Consider the following 11,642-nt stretch of genomic DNA (forward strand, 5'->3'; position numbering starts at 1 on the left):
ATCTCTTCTGCTGAAAGGAATGACCCCAAAGCACGAGAAGGGCCTGAAACCCGACCGCTGCTGCCCGCTTTACGCTGCTTTCTCAAGATGCGTCGACGGCCGATATCTGGCGAGCGTAGGCGAGCGAAGCGTTGCTCGCGCGTCGTCGCCACGCGAGAAAACGCCTAAAGTACGCTGCATGTGGTTGGGCCTTTAACTTCTTCCACCATGCTTCTACCACATGTAGTACGTCAGCTCCACAGCGCGGCAGGCCCAGTCACAGTACAGGGAGGATGGCCCAGCCTCGCCCACGGAGCGAAGCCATCGGCCGCCGCCCAAAACAAAGGGAAACAAAACAAAACAAAAAAAACCATGGCGTATGAGGTCGCGAACGAAGCGGAAGTGACGTCACGGCGTGACGTCATTGTTTGGGGGGGCGTGGTCGGCGGGGTTCCTCATGGGATATCGTTTGGGAATACGCGGCCCGGCCAGTCAGCACAGGAGTCCCCCAGGGCAGTGCACTTGTGCGGAGTGGCAGTGCGCGCCTCAGTGGCACAAAACTCGCGCAACGCCAGGGGCGTGCTTCGCGACATCGACCTCCCTGGATCGGCGGAAGACATAATGGGGACAGCAGAAACACCAATCCCCATTATCAGGGCCACCCTACGCGGAAACTCCATGTTCCTCACGTTCGCGGGCCCACAGGTACCCGACGCAGTCTACATTCGGGGAGTTCGCGTCCGAGTGCAGCGCCTCGACCCCTGCCCCTTACAATGTGGCAAATGCGGTAGGTTCAATCATCTGACCACTGCTTGCCGAGGCGAGACGCGATGCGGCAATTGCAGCGGCCCGCATCTCACCTCCGCCTGCACCCAGCACACCCAGAAGTGTGCCAACTGTGGGGGAAAACACCACTTCTCATCCCCCCGGTGCAGGCTGTGGAAAAGGGAGCGAGCTATAGTGGCGCACGCCGCAGCCCGGAGCCTGCCACTCGGCGAGGCAAGGCGCCAATATTTCGCCTCCAATCGCCGCGCAGCTTGGGAAGACAGAAACTCCAGCCAAGCCCCGCAAGTTGGACACCCAACCACCCAAGCCGCCCCCCATCCCAGCTTCCGGAGCTACAGCCAGACTCTGCAGGCGCCTCGGCAAGCTATTCCCCCCCCCCCCCAGCCCCCACCAGCACCCAACCACCTCCCCCAGGGCTCGCTATGGTCCAAATCCTGTCCGCCGCCAACACACTGAACGCGGCGATCACCCTGCTTACAAATGGCGGCCAATAATCCATGCCCCCGAAAGGCTGCCCCGCCCCAACATCCTGCAGTGGAACTGCCGGTCCCTGCGGATGCGACACGCAGACTTGTACACCTTCCTGCTGGCTAATAGTCAGTTTGACATCATTTGTCTGCAAGAGACCTACTGCCTCCCCAGTGAGCATAGGCTACCGGGCTACGTCGCATACTATAGCGCCACAGCCTGCGCAAAGTCCAACTGTGCGGCCACTAACTGCCGAGAAGCAGCGCACGAGCCGGGCCGCTCCAAAGCGGCTATATACGTACGGAGCGGCAGTGCTCACTCGGAGGTAAACCTGACGAGCTTCTCCAGCCCGCACATGGAGTGCGTGAGGGCCACGATGCGATACGCTCGCACCGATACGACCGTCGTATCCATCTACGTTCCCCCCTCCCGGGCCTGGGACCCGTCAGAGCTACGCACACTACACAACCTCCGCGGAAGGGATGTTGTTCTCTGTGGGGACCTCAATGCGCACCACCACTGCTGGGGCAGCCGCTCGGTCACCTCACGGGGTCGCAGAGTGGCCGAACAATTAGGATCCACCGGCCTAACCCCTCTAAACACAGGGGCACACACATTCGTCCGGAACGGTGGAGTGCGGACTTGCATTGATGTCACGCTGGCCAGCGAGCGATGCCTGTACAACTGGGAAACAGAGCCGGACACCTGGCGCTCAGATCACCACCCCATTAAAATCACGGCCCGTGTCAGGGGAAAACCACGGCACCGCAAGTACAGCATCGTTCGCTGGGCCGACTTCCGCAAAAACATCGAGGATAGTGGCAAGCCCATACTGGACAGCATCGCATCCGCGCTCTCCGCCTCCACCTCCCAGCACCAAGTTAACGAGGGCCAGCCGGTCCCTGAAATAAAATTGCTAAACCAGCGTGCCGCACGGAGGAAAGCGCAACGCCGCGCCATGTGAAGCGACTCCGCGGGGGACTGGACTGCCTATAACCGAATAGACGCGGTTCTTCGTCGGCACGCCAAACAAATGCGCAGGAGAAGCTGGGAGGGAATATGTGCCACGCTACAGGGAGCGGCGGGCCAACGCACTGCTCCGCGCTCTCTCCCACCCACCGGTCAACCCCCACCCCCTCCCCGCGCTCTCCATAGGTGACCGGTAAAAAGCGCAAAGGCTCACGGTAGTCGTCTGCTTCTGCCACTTCCGGTTCGAGAGCTCACAATTTCATGGCTGCGGTAGCGTTGTGTGTGGGTTCTCGTTGGCGTTTCTCGGAGCTTGCGTAAAGCTTAGAAAAGAAAAAGATGGTCGGGTGCTCGGCCATTAACTGTAGCGGGGCGAGTGAAAAGGGCCAGAGGATGTTCAGATTTCCTTGGCACGCCCAGCGTAAAATGAAGTGGGCCGTGGCAGTGAAGCGTACTACAACGAAAGGCGCCCTTTGGATGCCCGGCGTTGGCGCAAGATTGTGCCAAGTCCACTTTGTTACAGGTAAGTATCTGCAAAATTGTCCTTATATGTTGGTTGCGACTACAAGAAACTGAAGTCTAAAAAAACTGCATTTGCACAGGCGCCCCTAGCAAGGACCCGCATCATGTGGATTACGTGCCGTCGTTGTTTACATACAACGAGGCGTCCGTTATGACGGCGAGAAAGACGACCGAGAGGTAACGTTTTTATTTTTCTGAAATTATGTAACGTTAACTAAATTGTCCCATGCCTGCCTGCAGCTACGCGAGGCATAAGGCGCTCTCTGAAAAGCGAGCCCTTGCGCAAATGCCCGCCGACACAAGTTTGAACGACAGTGGCGAGGACGACGCCGACGCCGTCGACGTGCCGCTACCAACGCACAGCGACGCAAGGTGTGCACGTGAGGTCCATGTAGCCTCTGCGACTGCATGTTGTTTGCATAACTTTGGTTGCGCTAACAGCCTGTAATTTTTGCCAGCACTAGTACAGAGGACATGCAGCTAGACTCCGCGCATGAAGAGCCATGTGGTGCCGCGCCGCGCATTCGGAACCTTGAAGCTCAAGTGCTTCAGCTGCGAATGCAGTTAGAAAAATGTGAAGCTAGCAAGCTTGCCAAAAACATGGACGAGGCAAAGCTGCAATTTTACACTGGTAAGCTTGTCTTGCATGAAGGTATAATCTCCTGCTGCATCCGAGCCTTCATTTCTTTATAGGACTGTCAAAGGCGCACTTCTTTGCAATCCTGAGCAGCATCGTGCCCGTGCTGCCGCCAGCCAGGTGCAAATGTCCGCACGAGACGCAGCTGCTGATGTTTTTCATGAAGCTGCGTCTCAATGTGCCTTTTTGTGACCTGGCGTATCGGTTTGATTTGACGCCAAAAACCGTGAGTCAGTCATTCAGACGTATCCTGGAGGCAGTACATCACCTTATGAAGAGTTTGGTGGTGTTCCCGAGCCAGGAAGTGTGCCACAGCTGGCTTGGTGAGCACGAGCTCCACCACTTCCCGAGGCTCCGTGCCATCATTGACTGCACAGAAGTGTCCATTGCCAGGTAGTTGACCTTGTTCCCCTACTTTATATTGCTAGCACAAAGTACCGTGCTGAAAAATGTCGTGCATTACTTTGCCTTTCAGACCACTCAACCAGGACGAGCAGCAAATTGTGTGGAGCGATTACAAGCACGACACCACACTCAAGTACCTCGTGGCCGTAAACACCCATGGTGCAGTCATGTTCGTGTCAGAAGCTTTTGGAGGGAGAACTTCCGACAAGGAACTTACACTCTCATGCGGTGAGCATGCATGCAATCATTACAGGAGCCACCTGCTACTGGTGCGAAAAACAATGTTCTTGATGCAGGATTCATGGACAAGCTAGAGGAAGGTGACCAAGTCCTTGCTGACCGCGGATTTTTGCTGTATGAAGAGTTCTACGAAAACAACGTGCAGCTCATCATGCCTAGCTTTACAAAGAACAAGAAGCAACTGGCCGCAGATGAAGTAACGACGTCAAGAAGAATCTCTTCGACAAGGATCATCGTGGAGCGAGCTATCGGGCACCTCAAGAAGTGGCGCATCATGACCGGAAGCGTGCACCACACACTGGTCGACTGTTACGATGAGATCATTATGGTCGTTGCAGGGCTGACAAACCTCTGCCCCCCCCTGTCCAAAAAAGGTAAGCCCTATCTTGTTTGAAATTCTTGCAGTCGTATTGTACAGACAGGCCACAGAAGATGACAGGTTGGTGACTGGAGTTGCACAAAAAATAAGAACAGTACAATCTTGTTGTGCATTTTTATTTTTTGTAGAACAGCCAACTTTCTGTAATCCTGATAAAAAAACTTGCATACAATGGCGTACTGCAAGGTCATTCGTGGAAGATAGTTGCACAAAAAATGCGCATAACATTAGTATGCCTTGAATGGCACTGGCATAATAAAAGACTAGTGTAAAATTGCACAAAAGTAATCTCACTGAAATTTCAAAGATGACAGGTTGGTGACTGGAGTTGCACAAAAAATAACAGTACAATCTTGTGCATTTTTATTTCTTGTAGAACAGACAACCTTTCTGTAATCCTGATAAAAACTTGCGTGCACTGACATACTGCAAGGTCATTCGTGGAAGATAGTTGCACAAAAAATACGCATAACATTTGTATGCCTTGAATGGCACTGACATAAAAACAGGAGCAATACCATTTTAGTGTGCTTGCCACAATAAAAGACTAGTGTAAAATTGCACAAAAGTAATCTCACTGACAGTTCATTATCACAATGCTAAGGCTGTATGCAAGCCTAAAAATGGAAATCACAATTGCGAAATGTTGTCATTACAGAAAAATTCCACACCTCAAATGTACAAGGACACCTAACAAACAAGTATATTTATGAGACAGACACTTTGACAACGCTGGCAGCAACAGTGGGACACACAGGAAACGACCAACTCCACAAATAGGCAGCTATTTCACAGAAAAAAACAAAACAGAAGTATACATGTGCAGATTATGAATAGGCCATACATGCTACACACTGCCCTGATGTGACAACGGACATCCTTTCAGTCGCACGTTTTAGTTGAGCGCGAGTACATTCACAATGCAAGAAAGAATCACTCTACACGTGTGATACCACTAGACCCCTTTTTGGTTTTAGGTGGTCAACCTTTGAACACCAATTAAAATGATTAAACTTATTTTGGCACTCTTTGGCTTCTGTTGACCTTGCGCCACAAAACAAACACATAAAGTACAAATATAGCTGGCTCATAAAAATGCAGTTTGATTTTGTTCCTCTGCACGTCACAAAAAATAGGCACAGTGCTACCTTGTGCCTGACATTGTGATCAACTAGTTTAAAATTGCACACAAATAATGAGACCTGTTGGCACTGCGTCCCGTATCACAAGTTTGCGTCAAAATGCAGCAGCCTAAAGCAGAATTTTCCAGTCGGGAAAAATACTTGGCGACTGCACAAACACTTCACACAGCACCACAGCATAGAAAAATCATGCGATTTTTTTCCTTTGTGTATGTGCTCACCTTACAATATTTTACCCATTCAGGAATTCAACATTGCACTCTGCTGTTCATAAAATGCTAACATGTTCAGACTAGCTTGGAAAAAAGGAAATGCCTCAATATTTCTGAAAAAAAAAAAGGAAATACAGTGTGTTAAACGTACCGCTTTCAGACCAGCACCCACCGCGGTAACTCTGTGGCCAAGGATGCGGGTGTGATCCTGGCTGCGGTGGCTGTTTTTCTGATGGAGGGAAGCGAAAACTTTTGTGTCGAGATTCCAGTGCACGTGAAAGATCCACAGGTGTTCAAAATTAATCCGGAGCCCTCCACTACAGCAAGCCTCATAACCGAGGTGTAGCTTCAGCGCGTTCAACCTCATAATCAATTGAAAACAGACGCAACCAGTTTTTGCCAAGTGGCCTAGAGGTCACATGATCCATGTTACCTTGAACAGTGGCTGCCGCACCTGTACCTGCCTTAAAGCAGTTCACCTGACTGATGGATGGCCATTTTCACTAGCAGTCATATCTTGCCAAGAATAATTCTTGGCATTACAATTTCTCGAATGAAACTTTCTACACTTGGGTTGTGGATCTCCATGAAGTCTTCCTCCCTCTGTACTACTACCAGGTGCCCGCCCCCCTCAACATGGACGTAGAAGTAGCACTGTTGTATGTTCTCCAAGTTCAGGTGGAGTTGGGCTTGCACCTGGTAGTAGTAGGCATGGGTGACTTTAAGTCTTCCATCGGCTGAAAGGCAAAAGCCATTCTTTTTCGGACCTTCAGCGAGAAGTTCTGAAGGGTTGCAGTCTCTCAAACTGTATAAGCACTTAACTTCTACAAGGGAAGGCTCATGACACTCGCACCGAAATATCCCATCGGGACTGCAGCCTAGGAGCGGGTACTTCGGGTTTATCATAAGACCGCAGTCTTCAATTCTAGCATTTGAATGCAGGCCTTCAAGGTACCCAAGTAGCCTCTCCTTGGCCACAGCCTCATTGGCGATACCGTACTGCACTGCTGGTGCATTGATTGTTTTGGCATTGAAAATCCTGTTTAGTAGTGTTGTGCACCGTGCCTTCTTTGACCGGCATACATCCTTAAAAATGGATGCCGTTACGCGGCCTTTGCGATGAGAATACCACAGTGGTGCACTCCTCTGGCCACAAGTGGCCTGTTCAATGGCCTTTGCATCTTCTTCAGTGATAGACAACTTCTGCATAGCAACCACCGCCAACTCATCTACATTTTCACTCTGGAGCCCTCTCTGGGCTAACAGCCGTGCGGTAAACATCGACAGTGGTGTTGCGACTGTCACTGCCAGTCTGTCATCACTGGGCATGTTGACAGGTGCTACCAGCTGTGGCCTGTCTGCTTCTGGCCTGGGGGTTGTTAGAGTGTACACTCTTGCATTTGGGGCTACCTGGAAAACACGAACAATTAATACACATGTAATGTGAGGCAGCAACAAATTGCATGTGTGCTTTAAATGTGCCCCCGTAAATTACACGTGTGCTTTAAATGTGCCCCCGTAAATGCAACCATTACCTTTTGAAGTGTCTGCAAGAACACTTCTTCATTCGGAAGCTCCTTGAGGCCTGAGGGCTTCCTCCTTTGGGGCACAGTCTGCTGCGGACCATACCGGTGCCGTGTGTATGACAGCTGCTTTGCCCGTTTTGGCTGCACCTACAACATTTTGTTACCCTATGTGACTGAAATTTCTCACAATACACAAGTTTCTGCACGTCACGAGACTAAGTGTATTTCATTAGTATCATTTTTTGTTATGCAACTAGTCCTAAAATTGCCGTCATACCTTTTTCAGGCGAGGTTTCACCCATGAACATGGCAGTTCAGTCGGAGCCTGCTCAGGAGTGTTGACCTGGGTCCAGAAGTCTACAGCAAAGCAAGCTGCTGCCGCATGACTGCAGACCCGTCCCAACCTGCATATCCACATGAATAAGTTGCGTATCGTAGCAGAAAGCAGTAAAAAGAGGGAAATAAAGCTCACCCTGCCATGCATGAGCATCTGGCATCCTGGATGTTGCCGTTTTCTTCCACTTGTACCCAGCATTCGTATGCTGGGCACGTTGATCGCTGCGACGGGCCTACATAGGCTTTCAGAATGCAGAGACCTTGTCGTGGCCTAGCAGTCATGATGTTGTGGACCTTGCCTGCACAGATCATTTGCGCATTGCCATATGAAGTTCTAGCCACACGTTTACAAAACGCAACCAGGAGCTACTAAATAGCTTATATTTTCATTTATTAGGTGGCATAACTGTCTTGTTTGTGCTACACGGCAAAGTGCAATCAACAGTTGAACACTAATAAGTGCACCTGGTAAATAGCTGATGCACCACTGAATACTCTGTTGAAGAGAATGTGATTTGACTCAAATGCCACCATTCAGCTGCTACACATTTTTCAAAAGTTCAGGTTTGGAATGTCGTTTGGGTCCAAGGAGCACCACCACCAACTTTGGAGGCTTTCAGATGCCTTTGAAACACGAAAAAACAAGCTACTGCCCTTTCCTTAGCGTTTTGCGTATAAACTCACCTGTAGTTTTAATTGCATCACCCACAATGATTTTTTGGCCCAGTTTAACTCTGTAATTATTTTTTAAGTTACGAGAACAGAACTTGGCAGCAGTAACGACATCAAAACATGGCTGGTGAACACTCGATCTTTCAACTGCTTTTGAAAATTGTCCTGCCGATGGGTGAAACTCTCTTAACTCAAATGTCGTTTCAAATAACCGTGTAGTAAATTTATAAGAGCATGTTGTAAATAATCTTTCGGTGCCTTTTTTCTAATCTTGTGTGTCTTGAAACAGTATTTCATAAATGTCACAAATTTATCTGACAACCTGATATGCTGTACTTGCACCACATGTAAAACATAAGGTATGTACACACCTGATTTCACGTACTGGTATGCATCCAGAGCTTTGAACGCATCTGCGGCTTCACCGTCTCCACAGGGCCTCCCCAAAAAATAGCTGCATATATCTGTGTACTTTATAGGAGGCCAGAGGTGAGCCCCAGGCTGGTAACTCAAGTTTCTTCCAGTGTCCAAATTGAATGGTCGGGAAACTGGATCCCTGCAAGGTAAACAAAACAGTTCATTAGCCCACAATCACAGTGCCATACTACAATTGTCCCATTCTTTGACTGTTTCAATGTACTTGTTCAAAATGCACGCAATGACATGGCAAGTACATTAACCAAGGTTAGGCCGATAAAACAGGCTGGAGTTCATTCGCAGTGACTTGTGGAGTTCACCAATCAAATTAAAGCTCACAAGTTGGCCATGCTTTTATATCTGGTCCAAGTGTATTTCCTTTATAATCCTTTACTTTTATTCACATTAATTACAATGCACATCTTCAGTACACCTTGATTTCCTTCGTAGAGGCATTGTTTCAGAAGCCTTGTGTGGATTTTTGACATCGCTTGATAAAACGAACAAGGCTGAACTTCCCAAGGACCGACCTTCAATTAGAGTAGTTTTTTTAAAGTTATTAGCCACTACAACTACAAAAAAAAATTACAAGAGCAACCTGATGAACTCAGCGTGCGCGTTCAGCTTTTACAGCATCCTTTAATATCCACCGCGAGCTTGCTGGAAAAACCAAAAAGGGATGCACGATCGGCACTTAAACAGCGCAAAAAATACAGCAGCGGCTTTCGTAAACTTGCTGCGCGCATCAGTACGACACAACACGGCACAGCGATGTTGTAGAACGAAATGAGGCGAAAAGGTTGTATCATCGCAAAGCTTTCAATAACACATAAAATAGGCTTCAGCGGACGAGCATGGCACGAATAAATGGGAAGCAAGGCGACGCGGGGCGCGTGACTACTGGCGAGGCACGACACACTGGCTGGAAGAACAGAACGTAGCACCTTACGTAGCGTATATGTAACAAAGTGCTTACCTTTCAAGGAAGCCCCTCGGTGCATCCATCGTAGTTATGCGCTGAAGGCACGATGCATCCGTGTTTTCCTTCGGTGGAAGCAGATAACTACAGGTAACAACACCCACACACGCATGTGAAGGCAGCCGGCATGCCGGAGGCCAGGCAGGCCAGGAGAGCTCTCGAACCGGAAGTGGCAGAAGCAGACGACTACCGTGAGCCTTTGCGCTTTTTACCGGTCACCTATTGAACTGAAAAAAAAAACCACGAAGGAGCTGGCCGAGGAATTCGCCTCGTAGTACGCGCCCGGCGACCCCCAGACGGCCGGCGCGTCACCGGGTGACGTCACACCGCCTCCGGAGCCACGCACGCCGCTTCCCCTCCTCGACTGGGAGTGCGTCGATGACGTCACGGCAGCTTTCAACGCGCCCTTCACCCGGCCGAGCTGGCGCGCGCAATACATAAAACGCCGGTACCCATCATCGGGGGGTCGCGGAAGGGGCAGCTACTTTTCATAACCTTTCTGGGCCGCCAGCCACCCACCCACGTGCATTTATCGCACATTCGTGTCCCGGTCGAGCTACTCACAGCCCGAAAACTCCTTCAATGCGGGCACTGCTACCCATAGGTCGGCAAACTCACTCATTAGTGCACTCACACACCCCCCCACCCACCACTCATGAGTGAGTGGTGAGTGAGCCTCACCGTCGTTTTGCCTGGTGAGTGCGAGTGCTAGTGAGTGCGAGCGCCACTCACGGTGAGCCCCGTTCACCACTCGCGAGTGCGAGTTCCACTCGCGGCGAGCCACGCTCAGCACTCGCGAGTGCGAGCGCCACTCGCGGCGAGTGGAACTCGCCACTCGTGAGTGCGAGTTCCACTCGCGGCGAGCCACGCTCAGCACTCGCGAGCGCGAAAGCCACTCGCGGTGAACCCCACTCACCACTCGCGAGTGCGAGTTGCACTCGCGGTGAGCCCCACTCACCACTCGCGAGTGAGAGTTCCACTCGCGGCGAGCACCGCTCACCACTCGGGAGAGCGAGTTCCACTCGCGGTGAGTCACACTCGCCACTCGCGGCGAGCTCCGCTCACCACTCATGAGTGGCGAATGAACGCGCGCTTCTTGCGTGATGTGCGGGGCTTACCGCGGTGAGCATCACTCGCTGTTGGCATTCGTCGCAGGAGCCGCTTGCTGTGGTAATTGCTACTGATATCCACTCGTACGCACAGTTTTTAGTTAATGGAACGACTGCCTTTAGCTTCGGGAATATGTGGCTACTCCCCTTTATAATTAAGGTACCGTGGAACCAACTCTCCAGTGACCTGTTGATTGAGGAATACGATTTGGATGGACGCCTGACGCCATAATGCGCTGACACTCTCACTGCGATGACTCATTGAGGGGCTGTTAAGCGCACTCTCGCCGAATGATGTTTCTGGCTCGCAGCGTTTAGGGTTGGAATTAGTGGCGTTAATGTCGTCGCAATAAAGCGATGGCACTTCCCTACCGCTGAGCGCTGCGATGGAGGCATTATGAAGCACCGTGGTCTAGTGCCATAGTACTTGGTGTACACAATTGGCCGGCTTGCTGCAGCTGTCTAATGGCCGGCAGTTCTGAAGCGCAAATTGTTAGTGCCCGTAATCGTTTGAAAAGGTGTCGCAGATTTTTACAGATTCGCGTATCAGGATGGCGAAACGGTTCGGATAGGCGAGTTGCGTGTTGTGGAAGCAGTAGCTCATTTTCGAGGCCTTGGCGTATTAAACGTATCAGTATTTGTCATTACTTGTTACGGGGCGCTCTGTTATGATGTTCCCTTTCATGCGGACTTCGTCGTCGTCCACGTGCCGATGGCGTACGGGTACTGTGACCCCTCAGTGGTGTGACGAATAGCAAGCGTTCTCGGCAGTTGGATAGCGAAATTTGTGAGTGGGTGAGTGAGTGAATGAGTGCGTGTGCGTGTTCACGTGAGTGGGTCTACATGCGTGTGAGTTCGTAATGTGTG

At 50.7% G+C, this 11,642-nt stretch overlaps 2 protein-coding genes across 2 annotated transcripts; one reads left to right on the top strand and one right to left on the bottom strand.

Moving 5' to 3' along the window:
* Positions 1–2,394: 2,394 nt before the first annotated feature.
* On the top strand, positions 2,395–5,637 carry LOC144153464 (uncharacterized). Its single transcript, XM_077685107.1, has 8 exons — positions 2,395–2,722; positions 2,802–2,898; positions 2,962–3,093; positions 3,180–3,352; positions 3,415–3,751; positions 3,834–3,991; positions 4,060–4,377; positions 5,630–5,637. The coding sequence occupies exons 1-8, from the start codon at positions 2,539–2,541 to the stop codon at positions 5,635–5,637; spliced, it is 1,407 nt and encodes a 468-aa protein (XP_077541233.1). The 5' UTR covers positions 2,395–2,538.
* Positions 4,400–9,804, bottom strand: LOC144152079 (uncharacterized). The gene is made up of 6 exons (XM_077683288.1): positions 9,664–9,804; positions 8,642–8,826; positions 7,735–7,897; positions 7,540–7,666; positions 7,272–7,409; positions 4,400–7,146 (listed from the first exon to the last, which is right to left on the bottom strand). Exons 1-6 carry the CDS (start codon positions 9,690–9,692, stop codon positions 6,247–6,249), a joined length of 1,542 nt encoding a protein of 513 aa, XP_077539414.1. The 5' UTR covers positions 9,693–9,804; the 3' UTR covers positions 4,400–6,246.
* Positions 9,805–11,642: the final 1,838 nt, after the last annotated feature.

The sequence above is a fragment of the Haemaphysalis longicornis genome, unplaced genomic scaffold, assembly GCF_048455015.1.
Source record: "Haemaphysalis longicornis isolate Haplotype H1 unplaced genomic scaffold, Haemaphysalis longicornis Haplotype H1 scaffold_9, whole genome shotgun sequence".
NCBI lineage: Eukaryota > Metazoa > Arthropoda > Arachnida > Ixodida > Ixodidae > Haemaphysalis > Haemaphysalis longicornis.